Source organism: Chanodichthys erythropterus, chromosome 9 (genome assembly GCF_024489055.1).
Source record: "Chanodichthys erythropterus isolate Z2021 chromosome 9, ASM2448905v1, whole genome shotgun sequence".
NCBI classification, from domain to species: domain Eukaryota; kingdom Metazoa; phylum Chordata; class Actinopteri; order Cypriniformes; family Xenocyprididae; genus Chanodichthys; species Chanodichthys erythropterus.
Window position 1 is genome coordinate 11,644,192 of NC_090229.1, and position 25,654 is coordinate 11,669,845.

The 25,654-nt window shown below is 41.9% G+C and overlaps 1 protein-coding gene across 4 annotated transcripts in view; it reads left to right on the plus strand.

Moving 5' to 3' along the window:
• The window catches only part of fnbp1l (formin binding protein 1-like), a 56,513-nt gene continuing 30,859 nt past the window's right edge, over positions 1-25,654 (plus strand). For all 4 annotated transcript variants that reach the window (XM_067394577.1, XM_067394576.1, XM_067394574.1 and 1 more), the window contains exon 1: positions 1-155. In XM_067394577.1, coding sequence (XP_067250678.1) covers positions 132-155 — 24 coding nt within the window. In that variant the 5' untranslated portion in view covers positions 1-131. The remainder of the gene's footprint in view (positions 156-25,654) is intronic.

The window sequence follows — 25,654 nt, forward strand, 5'->3', positions numbered from 1 at the left end:
ACCCTGAGCCGTGAGGTTGTCGCTGCTGGCTTCACTGGAGTATAGAGAGTTACACGACGGCAGAGAGAGGGAAGAACAAGCAACCCTGGAGTTTTATGCAGAGGAGACGTTAGTTCTTGGAGTTTTTCGCTATGAGCTGGGGAACGGATCTTTGGGTAAGCGCACTTTTCCCATTGCTCGTTCCTTGTGGCCTTTGTTCACTCACAAACAATTCGGTTTTTGGCATGACTTCAGGAAAGGTGTCCTAGTCAAGCTGTCTGTGTATTCTCGGTCTGTCCTGTTGGGTTTACTGTGTCAGTACACCTTAACCGCCAGAAATAATGCGAGAGTTTGATACATTGTAACGTTACGCTTTTCGAATGTATCAAGTTTTAAATGTATCAAGCTTGACGTTTCATTTGATTCTATTGACATTCCAAATCAAACCTGGTTTCACACCCAGTTTCGATGACGAGGTGGGGAAAGATTCACCCTTTATTAACTCGTTTTCCTTGTATATCAGAGATAGTATCGCATATGTGTATTATTAATTTAATTTAAGATAAACACAACATTTTCTCCCAGCAGTCTGCAGAATACGTTTCCATTGTTGCTTTTTGGTGACAGAGAGAATGCTGAAGATGATGTGCAGTAAAAGAATAGCCGGAGATGAATCTTCTAATGTGGTTAGATCTACGGGTTGACCATTGGCACCACGTTTGCAGTTTGATCCCACATTTTTATTGTCTGGGCTTCAAGTCTGCCATGTTCCTTTGACACACTGGTCTTTTAAATAAATAAAAGATGAATCGTTTCGGCATAAGCTGAACTATTGGGAGACAATGAAGCCCGTCGAGTGTGTGTGGGTCTGTTACAGGGGTGTTGCCCTTCAGATTGGGCTACTGGACAAAAAGCAGAGGATGTGTGAGGTATTGCTAGAAATATCCCATGCATCATCTGTGCTTTTTGAGGTTTATAGGTTCAAACTTGGTGGTTTTAATCGATGTTTTAGTTATAACTTTAATTACTATGCACGGAATTAGTCATTTGTGATTGATCATCCAGATTAATAACTGTTTTTGTTGCTCTGTGTGTGTAAGAGTGACTAGGTTTCGGTGTTCTTATTATGACAGTGTAACTTGTCTCATAGTGTATTGGTTTAAAGTTAACTGAGTAATTAACCGATTTAACTAAAAGATTTTGGTAAAAATGTTTTTTCTTTGAATATTATCTGGGTTCCTGACCTGTTGGTAACATAGTAACTGGTTTCAAACTGGTCCAAGCTGGTCAATAGCTGGCTGATGCATCCAAAAACACTTTGACCACCTTAAGCTCTTATGACCAGCTGGTAGCTGCTCCAGGATGGTCTACCTGCTTGGACCATCTAAAAACCAGCTAGATAAATACTATGTTCCGAAACACAACTACCATGTTATGCTGGAAAATCCAGTTTTTGTGACTTTCATAACTCATTTATTCTTACAAACACGTACAGTTGTATAATAAGACATTGATAATGAAAAACAAAAGGCTTTAAAGCAATTTGATCAAGTCAAAAATGCAAGAACTGTAGCAATGTGTAGTGTTTAATGTGTACTTTTTAACAAGAACATGAGCACTATATGCCTTGGTAGATAAAATGAGTTACTAGCAGTTCAGCAAATTATACTGTCCATTGGACATTGGACTTGTTAGATTGAACATATTCCAGAGCTTTCACATGTGGCAGGATGTTTAGTGTTTATTCGATATTGTCATTCAAAACTGTCTGTTTACCCTAAATTTGGATTAAATTGGCTTTCTTAATTTCTCATACCGTAAATCCCTTATGCTGTGAAATATGGCATATCCTTCTCAATTGGCATTGGTCTTTTGTAGATTGCATTCATCTGTAATCCTGTGGCAAATCCCTTTGTACATGGAACATGCTGAATAATCACGTTGTCTGCTTGTCTCATGGTGAATGTCTTTTTAGTCATAAAATGTGGATGTTTTTCCATCCTTAGCCTTGGCTCTGATGAATGAAATGCCATTCTATCCCTTAAATGCTTAAATTTTTCATCGTGGTTCTCCTCAAATGCACTCTTCGTTAGATCCATTTGTGCTCTATTAAGAGATGTGAAAACTCAATTAATGTATTTAATGTCACTCATTATTTGTCAAGTGTTAATTTTGATTCAGAATTAGTGACACGTCTTCGGGTGTGATCGGTTTACACCTTTCAAAATTACACAATTGTACCACATAACAAGAAAACGTCTCGTGCACAAAACAGCTTGTTAGTTTAGAGTATCATAGAGGATATATTGTGTGACATTTTCACTGCCCAGTGCTTTTATTAGTGCAAAGCAATATGAACATGGCTCCTGGGGGTCGACTTGAACTGTGAGGGTTTGTGTGTACTTTAATCAATGTAAGGAAGGACAAAGAGCTTGACTGAAACTTAATCACACAATGCTCAACTGAGTACAGGAAACTGACATTTAAACTCTGTGCTATTATTAAAACAGTTTCCTTGTGTTTTTTACACCTCCTAAAGTTGTTTGTTTGAAGTCTGTATGATGGTTTCAGGGGAGCCAGTGCACACTCCTTCTAGTTTTTTGCAATTTGAACACAAATGTACGACCGCATGGAGCGTGTGGACTGAACTCTTAGTGTGTGTTGTTAAATAGAATTGCTAAGAGGGCTTCAATGTGGTTATTTAGTCTTCTGTAGAGCAAACTGGTTAGACCTGTTACAGTGCTTGGATAGTAATTGTTTAGTCCATGCGTTGTGTGTGTTGTAGTGTTTTGGGTTTCAAAAATAAATTGAATTGTGGCCAATGTCAACCAGCAAATGAGTAGAGGAAAATACTTTATTGTTCTTTGAACTCCAGGCTGACTATAACTTCACAATTTTAATATATTCTAAAATGTTTTTTTTTTTTTTTTTTTTTTTTTTACATGATCCTTCATAAATCATTTAATATGCTGATTTAATATATTTGAAGATGAAATCTTTCATAACATTTTAAATGTCTTTACTATCACTTTAATCAATTTAATGCATCCGCTTTGCTGAATAAAACTTAATTATTTCTTTTTAAAAAAAAAAGTCTTTCTGACTCCAAACCCTACTCCAAACAGTAGTGAATGATGTATAATAAAATATTGTTAACTAAAAGGTCTGCTCATTAAGATTCATATGCATGAAAGATGCATTTACATTAGATTTTGAAATGGTCCGTTTTTTCTCAAGTCTTGAATAAACTGACAGATTTATAACATTTCCTTAATAAAAGAACACATTTTAAGTCATTTACATGAACTTCCACATTGTCGGCTATGATGCATAATCAATCATGTGAGATTGCGAATGTAAATGCACATATACATTTTTATAGAAGCACTATTTAGTTAAAATAGATATAAGGTCTTGAGAGAATCTGCAGACAGAATTTGATCAAAGATCATGCACTTTTCTTGTAGTCAGTCATGTCAAGATTTGACTGAAAAGCTTGTTATACATCACCTTAAAATTAAAAGCAACTTCAGTCTTCAACCCCTCCAGTCACCCAAGACACAAGGCAGCTGTCAAATTAGTTCAGTTGAAGGTTATCCATAGGACTTGGCTGCTGCTTTCTGTTTTTGACTGGTCAGGCTTTTGTGTGTTTTTACAAATTGCCACAGAACAACCACAATAGCTCTGTTAGCTGCAGAATTTGAGCCCTGAAATCACAATTGTGCATTTAAAATATGCTCTCTCAAGTAAGCTTGTGTAATTATTGTATTATCTAACCTTAAAATAACCCCCAAAATGAAAGTTCTGCCAGTATTTACTCACCTGCATCGTGTCTGTCTAAACCTGTGCTTTTATTTTTTTTTTCTGTGGAATACAGAAGGTGATCTTTAAGAAGCTAATAGTGACCTTGGCTGTCAAGGACCAGAAAAGCACTATAAAATGCACTTATTGGAACAAGTCAAAGTGTATTTAATTATTCACTGACAATATTTCCCACTACAAAAATGAGTACAACTTTGGAATTATAAGGGTGAGAACATGAAGTGTATAGGTGTTTTTCCAATGCCATTTACTGATGTTTTCCTTTAGTGACACTATACAGGCTATGTCTACACTAATCCAGATACATCTGAAACTGAGAAAACCATCCACACTGAGACAGCTTTTTTGTCCTGCGATAACAGATCTTTTTGAATATGATTTCCCAATAAATCAATTTCAAATGCTTTTTCTGCATTGTAGTGTGGACTGTGAAAACGGGTATTTAAAAATGATGTATATTTAGTCATATGATGCATATTGTCAATAGATATGTTTATACAGCTATGTGCTATTCACTTTCACAGTGTTGCCAAAGATACATGTTATTTTGTACAACTGTTCATTTTAAATTCCTGACAAGATGACAGAACATTTACTTGCAGTTGTTGTGGCAAAACATTGAAGGCAATTGCATTTTAGACCATACACAGAGTGGCGATTCAGTGCGACCTAATAGTGTTAGTGTCAAAAGTACCGACTTCGATACCAAGTCGGTACTAAAATTTAAAAAATGTGACAATACCTGCATTTCCCTCCAGCATTTTGAGTGGAGTCTTAAACACCTCTGATTGGCCATTGTGTTCATGCACTCAACAGATATGTATGTGATTGGCTACAATGATCAACGCTTCAAAAACATGTTGTAAATAGACATCTTTGACGCTCTTCACCAAGTGCTTACACAGATACACATGGGAGCGTTTGAAAGCAGGTGTCTATCAGCAGATATATTAGTGGATTTATTAGATCTGCTGATAGATGGCTGCTTTTGACAACCCTACAACCTAAACGTATCAGCAAGTGGTGAAAGTTTGCTAAAGAAGAGTGTGAGAACTTTGTGAGAGAAAGTGTGAGAACTTTGTCTGGTTTTCCAGTATCATTTCAGTGAGCTTTTATTATGTTTTTTGCATGCGCAGTAAGATTTAAGCGTCTTTCAACATTTCAGTGTGGACAAGAAACCTTTGCAAAAGGCTTGAAAAAGCTAGTGTGGATGGAGAGCATTTTGAAACGAAAACACCATTTTCAACTGTATCCAGAGATTAATGTAGACATAGCCTCTGATCTTCACGGTTGAGGCGCACAGATTGCTGAGAGCTGGTAATCTAGGATACCTGGAGTTCAGTCAGGTGAGACTCTGCCAGGTCATTATGTCTGCTTGCCAAGACTGCTGTCGTTGCCAATGTGCCAGAGGAGCTATAGACATAAACGCACTCTGAACGTAGTCGTGGGAAAGAGTAGGTCAGGAAACAATTTGTTTGAACCTTTGACCCCAGCATTTAGTATGTCATTCCAGTGCTTTCCGATGTTTATTGGCATGTGTGAGTAATGTTTCGCTTACATGCGTCTCTGGTGAGAGAACCAGTCTGTGCTCTCATTGCCACTGACCCATTTTCAACAATAAATGCTGATCATAAATTGATAACTCTCTCTGTTTTTCTGCTTTTCTTAGGGTGGTAAAAAAGTTTTGTAATTTATGTCTTGTTACAGTTCCTGAATGGGGAATACATATCTTAGATGTTTTAAATGTTTGATAGTTGCTTCTGACCCTTTTCGCCAACATTAGAGTTGGAGTTTTATACAGATTATGTTCTGTCATCCCTGCTCTGATCAGAACAAAACTCTTAAAAATGTTTCACAGTATCCTGCTTAAACACAAGCTCTTGGCTATGTTTGGTTGCAGGGTGAATATCTGCAGACAATCGGTGCTTTGTAGCATGTAAAGCTTGGTCTTGGCTCTCTCTTCGGCCCCTGGCGCTCTCTGAAAGACCAGCAGCTGGGTGCAAATGTCCGTCTATATCATACAACAAAGATTAATTTAGTTTTGAGGTCAATGTTATCATAACCAAGGGTGCGTAGCTTATTTTTCTGCTGGAATCGGCTAATTGGACCATCTCAACTTGGGTTACAACCAATTTTTTTTTCTCACAGCCAATATTTATGGAGCACGACTCGCACAAACAAGTTCTGTGCTCCTTGGCTCGGAACCGGAGTTTGAAAAAACTGGCGGAACGTCCTGTGATCTTCTCAACCAAACCCCTACATGATGGAGGTCCAAATATAGCTGTACTCTGAAGCTTTTCTTTGTCTGGCATAGCTTTGGTGGCCTCATCAGAAGCAATTAGCCCAGGTTGAAATCCATGTTGAATATTTGTGGTGCCACTAGTCTCCAAACAGGGCAACTTTATGGTCCCATATCATGAAACATTTTGCTTGAACCATGCATAGTTGTTTCTTTATTTTAAGACTAACATAGGCATCATTTTAGACTGGGAATTTTCAGTAGTCATTTGTCACATGATGTGTGAGGCATCAATGCCAAGTTTACAGGATAAGTGGGGAATGTTCTCCTTTGATGTTTTTAAACCCTCTTACTCACTTCCTTTAGAGGAATAATTTTAGTCACTCTCATGTTATATCAATCCTGTCATGTTTCCATGGAACACAAATGGAGATTTTTTTTTTTTTTGAGGAATCTTCACAATTTAGAAAATTCTATTTATTCATTCTTTTTAACACTGTTTTTCTCTGAACTTTTTCCCCCTGATGGTCTCTTGGTCCCAGTTTGAAAACCTGTTTAAAATAGAGAAACTAACATAAAACACTCATCCTGTACCACTACATTTATCTACTGTTTTCAGAGGATTTTTTTATGATTATAGGAGCTACTTGAGAGAATGTGGCATAAATTCTGCAAAAATCATTTTATAGCTCTGTTACATAACCTGAAGAATGAAGAGGCACTTCAAAACTAGCCACCTCAGGATGCCACCCCTCCACATATTTCTTTAATAATTCATAAACTCAAGACCTAAGCATTTGGAATTGATTGTTTGCAGCACTTGAATGGAAACTGAATTCAGGTTTTTCACAGGCAAGCTCGATGGGAATTGGCTCGAAACTGTGTATTAAGGGTAACAGAGTTCATTGTTCACAGACAGCTTCTTTCACATTTACAGGGCCCCTTAGTCCCCTGACAAATCACACAAGCCTGTTTACAGAAAGAGAGAGAAAACACAGGGAACCAGACTGGTCGTTTCGTCGTCTCCCACCTTTTGTTGGATGACATGCGTTGCGTTTTTTATGGCCTGTGGAAATGTTTCTAAATCCGTGAGACTGTTGCTTGGAATGGATAGAATGCCCTGGAAATGTACATTTATTCACTTAAATTGGTACAGTAGGGACAGTTTTACAGTTTCTTCACACGGGACACCATGCTGAACCAAAACAAGTTGAGATTGTTTCTTGTTTCGAACGAGTGAATTGTGGATTTGCATAGGAGAGAAGCAGTTTCCAGGGTAATCCAATGCAATGTATGCTGTGCTGAAATAGACAGCTCAAGTGTCTTTTGTTTTTATCTAGTTATGCAAGTCAGGTAGCAACTCATTAATCTGTGTGCTTTAACCTGACTGAAAATCTTGGCTCCATGACAAGCTTGGATTAAACTCGCACACTATTAAACATTCTGGACAAACATGGCATGATGGAAGTCCAGAATCAGAGACTCAAGAGTAGCTTTATTATCATTTTTAGCTTTACACAGCCTGTACACAATGAAACAAAACAGCGTTCCTCCAGGAAACAGGACTAAGAAACAGGACTACAAAACTAAACTCTATATAATTAAATTATATAAAATAGACTAAACAAAAGAGTTAAATAAGAGCTATAACTAAAACAGGTATTGAACATTTATACGCAAATTACATAAGACTACATACAGTGCATGTGTGCATACCAGAGTAGACAGTGCGAACAGCATGAGACGGTACAGATTTTACATAGAACAGGGCACAGTAATAAGAGACAAAGTAATAAAAGAGGTTAATCATTAAAATGAGGTAGCCTATATGAGCAACTCTGGTAGTTAAATCCCTGACCTGATAGATTATTCGAAGTAAACAAGAAAGCTTGCTGTTAGCTTTAGGAGAATGTATATCCTTGGCTTAATATATACATAATAGATTATTTTGGTCTTGTTGATATCGATCTACATGCTTTTCAAATAGCATTCTATCATCCTGTCTTTCATTTTATATTATAAGACTAAAACAAAACAAAATGTGTTTCACATGACTGACAGTGCAATTAACCAAGCACATCTTTAAGAGACTGTCCCACAACCCAGTGATATCCTCTGTAGGCAGTGTTTAAACACATAGGTATAGGCACCAAACAATTAATTTCTAAAATACCTTCTTTCGGCCAAATTTTATCATCGCATGTATCTGTTGGGTAGAATCCAGTCCCACAATGTATTGTAACAAGCTCAGTAAAAGAAAAAAAAAAAAAAAAAAAAAAATCTAAGATGGCAGATGAAGCAAGAGTAAGAGTTCATTCAATATTGAAAAGTGTGGAAGATCATTCAGTTCAAGTCAAAATGGAGTGTAATCCGAAATGTATGTGTGCTATTTATTTTATGCTTGGAGTATAGTATTATTAGCTAATGGCAGTCTCCGGTGATTTGTGTGACATGAAATTAGCTAAAATATTTGATTAACAAATGTATATGGCTTGAAATTTGTAGAACTTTGTCAAAGGTCACTGGCAAAGTGACATTTCATTTCTGTTGAAAGACTAGTTCTGTGCATGCAAATTCTGGGTGGAGCTGCATATTTATAGTTCGGATGCAGAGAAGACGCAGGTAGTAGACCACAAGGATCTCACTAGGTGTTGGAACAAAGCCATTGTATTAAGCTGGAGGGCTGTATGTTTGCGTTTTTAGCTGTGGTATGTGTGCTTTTATCTGTCTAATCGGGGTCATTACAGTACAGGAAGACAGACAGACGTTTGGGGGGATGGGGGGTCTTAATTCTTAGGCTTGCACATGATAGCACTCATGCTCTTTGTGAAATGTCTTTGTCTCCTAGACCCTCCAGAAGTTTCTAAATCATAATGATGCACTCAAACATGGCTGCTAATGATTTCCAAATGATCTCCCCCTGCGACACTACAGCCCTGCACTGTAACTGAAAAATGAACCCCACTATTTTTTACATTGACACATCAAGCTCCATTGAAATACTACAGCTGTATGTATATAGCTCAATTGCTTTATACTCCTGGAATGGAATAATGTTTCCTGATAACTGTAAACTATTGATGGGATCTTTTTCCTCCTCATCTTTTCCTTTTTGCATTGGAAAATATATTAGAAAATATATCAGTTGTTTTTTTTGTTGTTGTTGTTGTTTTTTGGATAAAGGAACACACATCAGGACTTATTTTTGCATTACATTTATTTTTTTTTGCAAAGACATTTGTGTCACAATTTGTAATTCAGACAAATGCTGTTCTTTTGAACTTTCTATTCAGCAAAGAATCCTAGAAAAAATTATATATCACAATTTCCACAAAGCTATAAAGCAGAACAACTGTTAAGTGTTCATAAGTTCTGTTAATAATAAATGTTTCTTCAGCACTAATTCAGCATATTAGAATGATTTCTGAAGGATCATATGACACTGAAGACTGGGTAAATGCTGTAAATACTGCCAACACAGTATTCAGGAATAAATTACATTTTAATATATTTTAAAATAGAAGAACAGTTGTAAGAGCATGAGAGACTTATTCAATATATTTGGCATCAGTTTTTTTTTTTCCCCCTTAATTTTAAGAATTTATCTGAGGTTTAAGCCCTATTTGTCTGTTTTAATGAATTAGAATCAAGCTGGCAGTATTTTTCATTTTTTACACTCTAAAAAAATGCTGGGTTGTTTCAACCCAAGTTTGGGTCAAAAATGGACAAACCCAACCATTTGGTTAAATTTTTAAATGCATTTTTTAATCCAACGGTTGGGTTTGTCCATATTTGACCCAAATTTGGGTTGAAACAACCCAGCATTTTTTAGAGTGTAGGTTAGGGTCAAGGAAGGTGCCATTTTCCAGTCTTTTTTAGCTTAGTCAGATATGTGTTAAGGCAGTCACTTTGTATTCACCTCAAAGTTTTGCATATTATTATGTTTGGACACAGATTAAAATGAGTCAGGCAGGAGGCCTGAATATCCTGGAGTGCTCTTGCTTTGCTAGCAGCACGCCAGTGCAAAACCAACCTGCAGCTGAAACTGTCCAATGCAGAGAAACAGGTATGCATGCTGACATGTTAAAACATGACTACAGAAATGCATATCCCTTTGAAAACTTCTCTGCAATGCAGGTACAGTTTATTTGACCGGTGCTAACACTGTATGTTTGAATGGGGTGGGTAAATATTGCCCTCTCTTTTGTCCCTCAAATCTAGTGTAAAGAGTTAAGAAGCGGCAAAACAAATCCTGCTTCAGACATCAGTGTGACCTTGTTGGTTTGGCACCATTTCATGACAAACCCAGACCTCCATGTGAAGCCCCTCACAGTCTGGTGGATCCATTCTGCTGGCTTCAACCTGGTGATTGCGGTCTGACTGTGCGGTGTTGGTGGTGTTATGTGGCCTGTTATATCCTGTTCTTCTTCAGGGGAATTTATTCAGGTATAGCCTATTCAGGGGAACCAGCCTATTCAAATACTGTTGCCATTTAAGTTTACTTACGGTTGAGGTTAAAATTAGGTTCCAGCTGTGGTGGTGTGAATCACTTGGTTTGATTTAAGATTGTCTGGGAAGTGTATTTTCTGTTTGGCTGCTAAAACATTTTTGATTTTTAAAATACTATGCAGGGACAGCTATAAGTAAACCATTTGTACATTGACTTCCCGGGGGGGTGTATACACTGTGATGCTTTCAAAACATTGCTCTTTGTTTGTTTGAACCATCCAACATTTACAGTTATGCATTTGGCAGACGCTTTTATCTAAAGCGACTTGCGTTGCATTCAAGGTATACAAATTTTTAACAGCATTCATGGGAATCGAAACCATGACATTGGTGTTGCTAGCGCAATGCTCTACTGTTCGAGCTTCTGCCTGAGCCAGTGGCGTACATTTTGGGACTACCTTTTGATCTGAACAATGGAAGATGTGGGCGGGCGGGAAATGTGGGTGTTAGTGTTTGGGAAGCTTGTTTGGCGCTAACGTCGCAGAAATGACACACTGCACCTTTGAACAGAGATAAAGTGATAATGGTGTTCTTAATCATTAAAGTTTACTGGAAAAGTTTTCCTCGTTGTCCATTATGTGTCCTTATCCTCATTTTCATTGAAGGAAGGAAGCATTTCCTTGCCTCACCCAATGTGCTGGAGGTTTAAGTGATTGCGGATGTTTGAAGCTCTGTTTTTCCTGGTGCTCACGGAAGAGGATCTGTAACAGCAGCCTTTAGAGTTAAGTTAAGCTCATGTGAGTTGGCTGCTCTGTGTGGTGGTTATAACATGCCATGGCTGACACATCTTTGTGGGATGTAGGGTGTGAAGTGCAGTCTCCAAACACACTTCTTTAACACATCCAATGTAGTGCATTCAGTTCCAAACCACATGCAAACTTTAGAACCATGGAAATGCTGCAAACTTGTGTAAGCAATTCCATATTCCATAAATTAAAATGATTTAAACATTAATGGATATGTATTTGACTGCTATTTCTACTGCTCCCAAATACTTTTTTTTTCATTGGTCAGAAAAATTGACCAATGACATGCCATTGGTTGAGCCCATGTTGCTATGCTGAGCTGATTGGAATGCTCAAAAAAGGTAAAGTTTTCATGGCACCACAGCATTTATACTTTTTTGGGGAGATGAATCTATCGTACGTTACTTTTTGGGGGGAAAATTAATTATATTATTTGGCAAGGATGCATTAAATTGGGTAAAAGTGACAGTAAAGACATTTATAATGTCACAAAAGACAAGAAGCACAACTGTTGATGATATAATAAGAAATGTTTCTTGAGCACCAAATAAGCATATTAGAATGATTTCTGAAGGTTATGAAATACTGCTTTGCTCTCTCTCACAGTAATAAATTAAATTTTTAAATGTATAAAAATAGAAAAATAGTTAGAAATAGTTATTTTAAATTGTCATCATATTTCACAGTATTACTGTTTTTTTTACTGGATTTTTATCTTTCTGTGCATATAAAACTGGGATAGATAGCATGGGAAGAATGCACACATCACCTTTTAAAGATTAATTTAAAAAAATAATAGAAATTGTACTACAATAAAAACATTGTGTTTAGATGTAATTTTTTTGACAATATCAGGACAAAACATTGAAAATTGTTTTCATTTCATCAATGTCAGAGTCAGTGGTGTTGCACAAATATCACGTTGGGCTTGTTATGGTTAGCATAGAATCACGTATTGTCCATGTTTCTTCTCTAGAGCTGTTTAGCTGTAGAGAGATGATTCTGCTGTTGTTCACTGCTCAGTGGGCAGTTTTGAAGCAAGACAGAAAATGAAGTGTCCCTCGGTGGAAAGGATAATCAGTGTCAGAACATGCTGTAATGGTCTTAAAAGTGTGTGTCAGCCTTTAGTCACAAGGCAGTGAACCAACTCCCTTTTTACACACACACCCGTGTTTCCTCAGACTGGCATGCCTTTAAAGGCCTTTAATCTTGAACACCAGACCTTAACAAAGTTTCTCCTCGGGGTACAGAGGGATGTGACCATGTTAGAAGGGTTGTAGGTGGTTTGGGCACATTTTAGCAAGTCTTCAGAAGCAGCAAGATGAAAGAGACCTTCTGAGGCGCTGACAGCTACATGAAGAGTGTGAATCGAAAGTGTAGAGAAATATGAGATATGACAGGCATCTAGAAAATTAGTTGTAGACTGAGTGTTTCCTACAGGAATTTCATCCTTGTTCACTTCCATCACTTCAACGTGATGACGTCCTAATGTTCTGCATTCCATGTCAGGTGCTTACAGACACTTCTGTCTGAAATTACAGCTCGGATAGACATGCATTACATGTAGTGTTTTTTTTTTATTATTATTATTATTTTTTTTTTTTATTTTATTGGGACTGATTCTTGGCAATTTCCTTTGGGAAACAAAACAACATGTGACCAAAACAACATGTGACTGACACAGAGAGCACAAATTACATTGCCCTGTGTGGAGGCCCTTTGACTCGTTGTGGAAAAATGAGTGTGCCCTTTAAAAAACTACAGTCATTTTATCTACTGCTTAATAATGACTGATAAAATTAAGGTATAATATTAAATGCCCCTTGGACAGACAGAAGTTACAACAAACAACAACAAACAAACACATTTCATTCTCAAATGTGATATTAGATTTATTGTCACAATATTCTTAGGAAATGACTGGAGATGGTTCAGGATGTCAATCAAATCTGGATTTATTTTTTCTTTTTAGTGAGGGCAGGGTTTAAAATTGACCAGCTGTTCAGACAACTTACAGAAATGTAGTTTTGCACAACCTTAGAATTGACTCTGTCCAGGTGAGAAGGTCTCTTGAATTAAAAGCTGTGGTTACAGTGGTGATTGACTGTGTCAAGCGCAGGACCAGAAGTCTCCGTCTTCACGGTTTCTGCAAAAACTGTCCACTAAGTTTCTGTCAGCATGACTTCTGTAAAGCTCCAGGCAAGTTTCCAATACTTTAAATGTTTTTAAATGTGCTGCAGATTAAATCTACATTAAGAAGAGCTACTAAATCCTAATATCCCTGAAACCCATAGCACGACAGTCTTGCCTTCCTTAATAGCTCCAAAATCTTGCTTTAAGTGGTATTTTTAAGTAATGCACTCTTTTTTTTTTTCTTCTCATTCTTCTTGTGCACTTCCAGTACTTTGAAAAGGTCTTGAGTGTCTTGTATTGTGAAAACAGCTGGGGAGATTGATTGATTTTGATTTAGCGAATATCACACAAAGAAATTTTTTTTTTTAGTTTTGTGGAGTAAACTATTGCTATACAGTGGCATGAAAAAGTATGTGAACCCCTTGCAGAATCTGTGAAAATGAGAATTGTTTTAATAAAATAAGAGGTTAAATGAATAAAAAAATGCATGTTATTTTTTGTTTAGTACTGTCCTGAGTAAGATATTTTACATAAAAGATGTTTGCATTCAGTTCACAAGACAAAACAATAGCTGAATTTATTAAAATAACCCCATTCATAAGTATGTGAACCATTGATTCTCAATACTGTGTGTGGTTACCTGATGATCCATGACTGTTTTTATGTTTTGTGATGGTTGTTCATGAGTCTCTTGTTTGTCCTGAGCAGTTAAACTGAGCTCTGTTCTTCAGAAAATCCTCCAGCTCCTGCAGATTCATCAGTTCCCTTTCGATACTTCACTCGTACTGCGTATGGGGAAAGGTCTCCCTTTTTCCCCGCTGCTGAAGCCTTTTTCAATAACGCAGTGTAACTGCACCGTCATTGGTTCACTCATAGACAAGTTGTTGAACCAATGACGGCGCGGCATAGCTGCGCGGCCTATGGCGACAAAGCGCGCGAATATTCCCGCCGAAATGGGCGGGGTTAAGGGCTATATAAGCAGGCGTTTCGCCATAGGATTTCAGTGTTTTCTCCTTCAGCGACGACCTCATCATCTCCTCGCTGATCTCCGCCTGAAGCCGAGAAGCTCGCCGCCTTCCTGACTGCTCTCGCCGCCGTCTGAAGGGGCTCCCGCAGCGGACTCGCCTGGACTCGCCGGACTGAGGACAGCGCCGGCGCCCTCTCCGACTGCAGCATCAGCACCGTCGCCGAGTCGCCGCCTCCCGCTTCCCGCTCCCGGCCGCTTCCTGTGTGTCCCCTGCCGCCATCCGGCGCGCCGTCTTGAGAGCTTCACCGCGGCTTAACGCCGCTCTAAAAGAGCGTATTTCAGCGGTTTTCACCGCTTCTAGAGCTTCCGCGGCCCTCGCCGCTCTAAAAGAGCCACCCAAGTGCCGTTTTCACGGCAACGGCGTCTTCTCAGATGCCCCGCCACTCGTGTGGCACGTGCAGGGCCCCCTGCACGACGGTGATGGTCACAGCGAGTGCGTCGCTTGCCTGGGCAAGCCCCATGCAGACGGCGCGCTCGCTGGGGACTCATGCCCGCACTGCGAGTGCATGAGTCTCAGTTCCCTGCGCTCGCGGGTCGCCTTCTTCACAGAGGGTGATCTCGCCGCTCGCGCCCTCCCGTCTCCTTCCTACCGCGAGCCGGCTAGGAAGAGACAGCGGGGCAGAGCGACCCAGCGCCAGGAGATAGGCGAGCTCACGCCGGCCCAGTTCCCGCGTGCCTCGCCCTCTCCCCCGAGGGAACCCTCTCCCGTCCTGTTCTCTCGGCCTGAGCAGCGTCCCTCTGCGGAAGCGAGTGACCTTGTCTCATTCGGTGGAACAGACGACGAGCAAGACGACTCCATGTCTCTTGCGGCTTCCGAAGCAGAAGTGTGGGCTGGCGAATCGGACGATCCCGCCCCCCCGCCTCCCTTGGAGCCCATTGAACATGGCCAGGGCATGGATGCCGAGCTCCTCCGCATCCTATCCAGAGCCGTAGAAGAGCTGGACCTCGACTGGGCCCCACCTGAGGAGCCGTCGCGCAGTCGCCTTGACGAGTGGTTCCTGCCTGGCCGCCGCCAAGCCCCTCGCCAGCGAGCAGCGCCCTTTTTTCCCGAGGTCCACGAGGAGCTGACGAAGTCGTGGCGCGCTCCGTACTCCGCCCGCCTTCATACCACGCACCGCTCCGCCCTCACTGCCGTCGACGGCGCCGAGGAAAAGGGATACGAGCACCTGCCACCCCTTGACGAAGCAGTGGCTGCTCACCTCTGCCCTCCCGCGGCTGTGGGATGGAAAGCTAAGAGGTCACTCCCTTCCAAGCCCTGCCGGACTACTTCCACCTTAGCTGGTCGAGCTTACACTTCGGCAGGACAGGCCGCTTCTGCGCTACACTCCATGGCCATATTCCAAGTCTTCCAGGCCAAACTCCTCCGCTCTCTGGACGAGTCTGGGATTGACGCGCCGGCTTTCAAGGACCTTCGCAGCGCTACTGACCTTGCCCTGCGAGCCACGAAGGCTACGGCTCAGGCCATCGGCCGTTCCATGGCCAGCCTGGTAGTGTTGGAGCGCCACCTGTGGCTTAACTTGACGGAGATCAAGGACAATGACAAGACGGCCTTCTTAGACGCCCCGGTCTCTCCCTCTGGTCTCTTCGGCCCTGCAGTGGATGGCTTCACTGAACGCTTCACAGCGGCACAGAAATCGTCTCAGGCCATGAGACATTTCCTGCCCAAGCGCTCCAGCTCTGCTTCCAGCCGCCCCAGGACTGCGTCGGCTCAGCAGCACAAGCCCGCTCCACCTGCAGCACCGCAGTCAGCGCCACCTAAGGAGCAACGCCAGCGCTCGCGCTCTGCCAAGCGCCATCCCTTCCCGAGACGCCAGGGACCCCGGCCCAAGATTGTGCTGGACCCGGTGCCTCCGAAGTCATCCTGATCTGCCAGGAAGGAAGAGGATGGGGAATCGTCCCGTCACGACTGGACCACCCCAAAAGCTCCCACAAACACTTTCCCCTCCGCCTCGTTTAAATCCGGGCGTGGGAAACATGTTTCAAGTGACAACTGGGCCCACAACTGTTGCGCCCACTCCAAACGCCGTTTTCACGGCGAACAAATTTTTATATCATCTAAAAGAGAGCAAATTTCCTCTTCCGCTACTCTCGGTGTACAACCCCCTCAGCGGCGGTCTGTCACACGATATCATTCAACCCCTTGCCACTCGGGCCGAGGCTTGGCAGGCCATCCCCGATGTGTCAGATTGGGTCATGGGGATCGTAACTCAGGGTTACTCGCTCCAGTTTGCACGCCGGCCCCCTCGCTTCGGCGGGGTGCTTCAAACTTTGGTCAATCCGGACGACGCCCATGTCCTCCGAGCCGAAGTCATGATGTTGCTAAGAAAAGGAGCTGTGGAAATAGTTCCCCCCGCGGAAAGCGAGTCAGGCTTCTACAGCCGCTATTTTCTGGTCCCCAAGAAAGATGGTGGTCTCAGACCCATCCTGGATCTCAGACTTTTGAATCATTCCCTCATGAGACGGAAGTTCAAAATGCTGACACTGAAACAGATCCTCGCGCACATCTGCCCCGAGGACTGGTTCTGCTCGCTGGACCTGAAGGATGCGTGTTTTCACATCCAGATAGCCCCTCGTCACAGACGATTCTTGAGATTCGCATACGAGGGAGTGACATACCAATATACGGTCCTGCCCTTCGGGCTGTCTCTGGCTCCTCGCACTTTCACCAAGTGCATGGACGCGGCACTTTCCCCTCTCAGACAGGCGGGAATCCGAGTCCTGAATTATCTCGACGACTGGCTCATTCTAGCCCGTTCGCGAGTCGAGCTGGAACACCACAGATCCGTGCTCCTCAGCCATTTACAATGCCTGGGTCTCAGGGTCAACGCAACCAAGAGCTTGCTGTGCCCCACTCAACGAATATCGTTTCTGGGAGCAGTTTTCGACTCAGTCCATATGACGGCAGTAGTCTCGCCAGAGCGCGCTCTGACGATTCAGCAGCTCACAGCCTCAGTCAAGAACAGAGCCTGCCTCCCTCTGAAGTTTTTTCAGAGGCTACTAGGGCTAATGGCTTCCGCCTCTCCGGTACTACAGCTCGGCCTTCTTCGGATGCGGCCTCTTCAGTACTGGTTGAAGTTCCGGGTTCCTCCCAGCGCTTGGCGGCACGGCCGCCTTCGCCTCAAGGTCAATCAGGCCTGTCTTCTAGCCCTGAAACCTTGGACGAACCCTGTATGGTTCAAGCGCGGAGTGCCCTTACAGGCGGTCTCACGAAGGACGGTGCTAGCAACAGACGCCTCCAACTCGGGTTGGGGCGCTGTGTGCGACGGCAGACCGGCCTTCGGCTCATGGAGCCAAGAGGAAAGCCTTCTGCACATCAACTGTCTAGAGATGCTAGCAGTGATGAAGGCCCTTCAGTTCTTTCAGGCTCATTTGACAGGGCGTCACGTTCTAGTCCAATCGGACAGTATGACAGTGGTGTCATATTTAAACCACCAGGGCGGTCTCTCGTCCAGCCGCTTATGCGCTCTGGCGAAACGTCTACTGGAATGGGCTCTTCCGAGGCTTCAGTCGCTCAGAGCGACTCATGTTCCTGGCAGGAACAATCTGGGTGCAGATATGCTGTCACGGAGCAATGTCCCCTCCGACGAGTGGACGCTCCATCCCCAGGTTGTCCTCAGGATTTGGGAGCTCTTCGGGAAGGCAAAGATAGACCTCTTCGCCTCAGAAGACAACTCTCATTGCCCAACATTTTTCTCGAAGGAGGTCGACGCTCTGGCCCATTCATGGCCCAGCACGCTCCTTTACGCTTTTCCTCCGATCGCCCTGATCCCTCAGGTCATCAGGCGCATCAGAGAAGACCAACACAGAGTCCTTCTAGTGGCCCCGCTCTGGAGGAACCAGATTTGGTCCTCGGAGCTGTTCAAGCTCTCTCTGAGAGCCCCGTGGCCGATCCCCCTGAGACGGGACCTCCTCTCTCAGGCGAACAGGGCAATCTGGCACCCACAGCCGGAGCTCTGGGCTCTGCACCTCTGGTCCCTCGATGGGAGCCTACTAACCTCCCCAGGGACGTCCTAAATACCATTTCTCAGGCTAGAGCGCCGTCCACGAGACGCCTCTACGACCAGAAATGGTCGGTCTTTGCTGACTGGTGTTCGTCACGCAACATAGACCCAATGGAGAGTGACGTATCTTCTATACTGTTTTTCCTCCAAGAACGCTTGGAAATGGGGCGCACCCCTTCCACGCTCAAGGTTTACGTAGCAGCCATTGCAGCGTTCCATGCTCCTATTGCTGGCCAATCAGTGGGACGAAACGGACTTGTCATCCGTTTCCTGAGGGGCGCTAGGCGATTGAATCCCCCTCGCCCCCTCACCGTTCCCTCCTGGGACCTGTCTTTGGTCCTCAGGGCCTTAAAAGGAGCCCCATTTGAACCAATGGGCTCAGTCGACCTCAGGCCATTGACGCTAAAAACCGCCTTGCTGTTAGCACTGGCCTCGGTTAAGCGTGTTGGCGATTTGCAGGCCCTCTCTGTGAGCCCTGCATGCCTCGAATTCGGGCCTGGAGACTCTAAGGTCGTTCTGAAACCCAGGCATGGCTACGTCCCTAAGGTGCTCTCAACGCCGTTTAGAGCTCAGGTCATCTCGCTCTCTGCTCTGCCCCCTTCGACGGAAGAGCAAGGGCTGGAGTTACTCTGCCCTGTCAGGGCATTGAGGACCTACATAGAGCGATCGCAGTCTTTCAGACAGTCAGATCAGCTCTTTGTCTGTTTTGGAGGCCGCACCAAAGGATCTCCGGTCTCAAAACAGCGCATTTCTCGTTGGATAGTGGACGCTATTACGCTGTGCTACTCCTCACTGGGAGCCAAATGCCCCATAGGAGTCAGAGCCCACTCCACTAGAGGGATGGCCTCCTCATGGGCTTGGTCCAACGGAGTTTCCATCCAAGACATCTGTGTGGCGGCCGGCTGGTCTTCGCCGTCCATCTTTGTCAGGTTTTACCATCTCGATGTCCCGACCTTACAGGCTCGAGTCCTTTCAGTGTGATTAGCGGCCTCAGATGAGCTCCGCCTCACGCTATCATGGAAATAAAATTCCTCTAAGTGTAACGCAAGGGTTCGGTAAGGGCTTGCCCTCTCGCTTGTCTCTTGGGCCCCCTCTCAGGTGTCCAAGCTTCAAGCTATATCGTTCCCAGCCGTGGCACGGCGTGGTTGAATTCGTTCCCCATACGCAGTACGAGTGAAGTATCGAAAGGGAACGTACTCGGTTACTAACGTAACCTCGGTTCCCTGAGATACGGAACGAGTACTGCGATACTTGCCGTGCCACGAGGCTGCGGCTCAGGGTCGTCGCTTCAGTCGAATGACACTGAAATCCTATGGCGAAACGCCTGCTTATATAGCCCTTAACCCCGCCCATTTCGGCGGGAATATTCGCGCGCTTTGTCGCCATAGGCCGCGCAGCTATGCCGCGCCGTCATTGGTTCAACAACTTGTCTATGAGTGAACCAATGACGGTGCAGTTACACTGCGTTATTGAAAAAGGCTTCAGCAGCGGGGAAAAAGGGAGACCTTTCCCCATACGCAGTACTCGTTCCGTATCTCAGGGAACCGAGGTTACGTTAGTAACCGAGTACGTTTTCAAGCATTTTGACATATTTGAACCCTTTCCAGCAGTTATTGTAGGATTTTGAGATCTGTGTTTTCACACTGAGGACAACTGAGGGACTCAAACACAACTATCAAAAAAGGTTCAAGAAGGAAACACGACGCATTAAGAGTCGGGGTGTGAAAACTTTTGAACAGGATGATGTCACAATTTTTCTTATTTTGTTTAAATATCATTGTTTTTCATTTAGTACTGCCTTTCGGAAGCAACAGAAGATACTTGCATGTTTCCTGGCAGAAAAATTAAGTACAATTTACCTTGATATTTGAATTCAAAAGTTTTCACCCCTCTGCTTTTAATGCATCGTGTTTCCTTCTGAAGCATCAGTGACTGTTTGAACCTTTTTTAATAGTTGTGTTTTAGTCCCTCAGTTGTCCTCAGTATGAAAACACAGATCTCAAAATCCTACAGTCACTGCTGGAAAGGGTTCAAATATGCCAAAAATGCTTGAAAACTGATGAATCTGCAGGAGCTGGAGGATTTTCTGAAGAACAGAGCTCAGTTTAACTGCTCAGGACAAACAAGAGACTCATGAACAACCATCACAAAACATAAAAACAGTCATGGATCATCAGGTAACCACACACAGTATTGAGAATCAAAAAATAACATGCATTTTTTATTATCACTCTTTTTTAATTAAAATAATTCTCATTTTCACAGATTCTGCAAGGGGTTCACATACTTTTTCATGCCACTGTACATGGTTCTCATGTTATGACAGGTTCTTTTTTTGAAACTTGAGCCATGTTTGTTTTGACGTTCTAGTGGTCTTGTTTTTTATGTGTTTATTTTTGGGAAAGGGGTGAGTACTGAATACAAAATCATAATTAGTACACAAATTTCCTGTTGTTATCGCAAAGCCCCCTCTTGTACCCTGCATCTTTTGCTCAAGCTATTGTCTATGTAACAAACCAACAAAAAAAAAAAATAAAAATCCTCAGTATATTTCACTGCCCAGTGTCTAATCACAGATCAGTTTTATTTTATTTTTTTTGTATAACCATGTGAAGTACACAAATCCACATGGAATCTGATCTTTTTGATTCTGATTTGGGTCACGTCCTAACTCATGCAGTTCTGATATTTTGCAGTGCGATCTCAGCCTGAACAGTCATATCAGAATTCATGTGACTTTTACATCACTCTATATTGACATTCGTCACAATTTTGCACTGAAGGGCACATACTGGTAGTTTTTTTAATTTGGAAGATGACGGCGAAGTTAGTCAATGGAGGGACGGTGAGCTGTTATACTCATAATTATTACGGTTGCAGCTCTATACAAGCAAAACTTGAGAAAAAACTGAGGAAAAAAACATTGCTCTCTTTTTTTCCTCATCCTCGTCTGCATCCTCCTTTTTGCTAGTGCACAAATTCGCTTGCTTCTGTGGCACAGAACCTTATAAATAAACCTGTAAATGCTGACTTCAGTAATGACGTTTGCTGTTTACATGATGTTTACTTCCGTATGACAGCATGCTGCATGCTGTCTTTGTTATCGTTCTTTTGCACATTAAATAATTTTGTTTATTTATGACTTAAGGAAGTTATTATAATGAGTCTCCATTTGTTTTAGTTTTGCAAATTAAAGTTTATTCATGCATACTATTTAAAAAGAGTATAGTATACAAAATGATGCAATCACAAAGCCTTATTCAATTAAGTTTAACTATTCTTCCTTCAGTGAAGACACTCCCTGTGCCACCGAGAGATGTCTTGTGCATGTGGTGTCCTCTGGGCTGGTTTAACCTAGACTCACCCAGGCATTCACGAAGAGTGCTAGTGAAGATTTTTGAAAGTTTTTCTTTCACCTCCCACACTGACAGCTAGTTTCAGCACTGCTTATTGTTACGTTGGCGGTGATAATTGTGGCCTAATCGTTTGCTGCGTTTCTTTTGTGTATGGAACAAATTTAAAAAAAAAAAAAATTTATTTAACATATTTTACATTTATATGCTTGTTTGTTGTTGCATTCGTCTGTGTAATTGAATGCACGCATACGTAATCTGTCTGAGCAATGTCCTTCTCTGTAGTTTTCTTTAGGGAGACAGGAAATGTCACTCTCTGGCTTGGCCTCAGCGATGACCTCACCGACTCGGGCCCAGATGGTGTACAGGTCATCCACGCTCTGCTATTGGCTACTTTTTTGTTGCCAGTGAAATGTTTTGAAAAATATAGTCTCACTAGTTTTCCTTCTGTTGCAACAGTCCTGCTGTACGCCAACTATTACTCATTTCACTGCAGTAATGTTCTATTTCTGTATTACCATACTTGCTCCTCTCTAATCTGGAAAGGGCATGTAATGGCCTCCAGGTCAGCTATGTCATTTGATTAGTGACTATAATTAGTTTTCTGTGAGTAAATCTGATTTATGGGCTTACAGGAGACATCCTGTATCTCTTTAAAATGAATAATCCAGTACTCTGTCTCCTCAAAGCAGCCTTTTGCTAATTTTAAAAATGCTTTTACTATAAGACCTAATGATCTTTACAGTCCTGAATTTTGAAATGAAATCAAAATGAGAGTTTTGTGGCTTTGTTCAGTGTGTGTTAATTTTATTTATATGCTACTGTACTCCTAAATGTTGAACAACGTTTTAGCAGATATGTGCATTTACAGTCTTTCTCTACTAGGAAAGCTGATCACAAATATTGATGACTCAAATTGCACTAAAAAAGATGTTTGTCCAATCAAATGCTAGAATGAGGATTGAACTCATGTGGTGTGGCTGTGGTGTAACTAAAATCTATTTTCTCTTTTAGTGATGCACTGAAATTCTGACAACCTGAAAATAACATTTTGGTTTCAGTGTCTATTTTATTTTGTGCACAAAATGTATATAAGCTATAACAGCATTTGCTATTAACTAGGGGTGTGAAGAGATTGAGATCCCGAGAATGAGACGAGATGAGATTTTTACACAGTATTTTTAAGAAATCCTCAATGACAAAATACATAATTAGAAAAATATTATGCAGGTACATTTTAAATGTTTTAAAGGGGGGGTATCACACACCGTTTCTGCCCACCTCATGTTGATCTTGAGTACCTATAGAGTAGTAGTGCATCCTTCATATCTTCAAAAAGTCTTTAGTTTTATCATAATTATAAAAGATACACGAGCTGTACCAAGTCTTTCCGTAAACAGCCAAGCGCCTGGAGGCGTGCCATGTGAGCGGAACTAAAGAGTGACGAGCATGCACAGCTTTTTTGCAGTGATCGTCTGCAAGCTATCAATGGTCAGCTAAATAAATGTATTTAAAAACACAAAATACACCATCGCATTATCCCTGGACAAAACATTTGAATCACTATAATGAATATAGCGTATAGGTAATGATGAATAGTGAATGTATGAATTCACTACATTCGTGTTGTTTGCATGATATGCACTTAGGTGCCTATTGCCAACAAAACAGACATTTTACTCACCACCTGCTGTTCCGACTCATGACTGGGATCATTATCGCTGTGACCGCTCCATCTTTCAGTTTCAAACGATCTGTAAATCCAGCACAGAACTGGGCCTTGTTTATAAAACCATAAGTGCCCATCCTGTGGGGTTGAGCAGCCATGGAAAAGATATTCTCAATTCATTTTAACCAATAAAAAAGTGATTGCAACTATCAGTTTCTATGGTTATTTTAATAACAAATTCCGAGAGCGCATCAATGTAATGCGTGAGCACAAACTCTCAGCTTCACTTAATACTGGGTTCTTTGGGAAGCAAGGTTATCTTTCCTTCACAACCAAAAACACACTTCTTTGGTGACATTGTTGATTTTGACGATGGTGTCTCTCCATCGTGATGTTGGTCAGCCATCACGATGGACGATGATATCATCCATCGGCACAACCCTACTCTGTCATGCGTCCAACTCGTGTTTTGAAACTTTGGCCATGTTTAGCATGAGAATCCAACTCTTCAACGGTGTAAATTTGTCAGAATACATGAAATGGCATTATACCCCCCTTTAACAAATCATCTTGTAATGAATGTCATTTCAGTTCTAATTTCTGAGTGTGAATTATCGTATGCAGTAAAAGACAACAATACTCAAGCACTGTAAAAGTTTTCTCCTATATGATTTCATATGAGAACTTTTGACCTCCTAACTGAACTCTTTCCACAAATTGATCATAGAAATAAAAACAGAATAAATAAAAATGAATAACAGTTTTCTCTTAGTCTTAAGTGCAAACAATAAGTTCAACCATAATCAAAGTACTCTCTCAATATTCAAAGCGCAAAGAGAGACCAAAACAGAGGAACTTTGAACTGCGTACAGCTGCACTCATCAAGCCACTTCATGGGGTGTTTATGCTCTGACACATCTGGTCTGTAAAATTATCTTATTCAGTAATCAAACAATGATATCCAGTTTGTTCTGTACATATGGGCTAGAGGTTATGTTGAGAGTTTCCTTTTTATGAGTAAAATTGACACGTGGCTACCCCCTGACTCAACGGATGGCTAGTTTATCAGATGTTACAGACAGTCTTTTGTTCTTGGAGTAAGTTTTCTGGGGATATGAACTGTCCAAGTTCCCCTAGCACCACAAAACAACAATTGTTCGCACCCTCAGTGGTCCTCAAGTTAATGACCCCAGTAATGTGTAGCTTTACAAACATGCCTTGTGACCTAATAATGATTCAGGCACTAACCCATTTCCTCTATGAAGGTTGCCCTTTCATTCATAAGGCATTCAGTGATGTGTCATACAAAGGATTTCTGTTTTTCATTTCGTTCATTCTTTTGTCATGGTTTTGAAAATGGAACAGGTTGTCAGTTCATTGAAGTGAACGAGAATGGAAAAAGATTTGTTGATGACTGTTGCTACTAAAGTGCCTCTCCGTGTGCTTCTCCTGCTCTTCTGTAAACGGCACTGTTTGGCTGATGAGTCACGCTTATCTGTGGTTTTAGTTTGACATTAAATTGCAAGTTTAACTTTCGTGTTTAGAGTTGGGTATGACTTGCATGTGATTGCCGGGTGCGTCTTGTGAGCCTTCGCTGTGATATGCTATACAGTGGTCTCTTTTTCTCCTTTTCTCACAATCTCCCTCGCCTTCATGGACCAGTGCCACTGACAGGAACTTGGACTGTAAGATCATAAAGTAATAGTTTATGTAACGACCTCTCCTGAGGCCTTTTCCATATGGTTTCCTGTTCCGGCTCCTCCGCAGTCAGACTGATCACTTTCAGTCTTAAACCCATGATTCATTGGCCAGTTCTCCCAAACATTTAAAGGACAAAGGATCTTCACTGAGATCATGTTATTGGTTCTGGGAAGCTGTATTCTACCAAGACCACCAGCCATTGGCTTCTGAGTGTTTATTGGGAACCGTGTTGGGGAAGCTAGTTTAAAACTGTAGATTGTCAAGTGACTTATTTTATTTTTATTTTAGGCTTGATCTTTTGCATTACAGCTACTTCTATTTGATGTTGACTTTGTAAGACACAATCGTTCACATTTACAATTCAAATTGATTAAAAATAAGCGTTTAATGGGCATTTTTTTTTGTTTGTTTTTTTAAGTTAGAAAAAATGTGTCCTAAACAGTGTTGGGTGTAACGCATTACAAATAACCTGAGT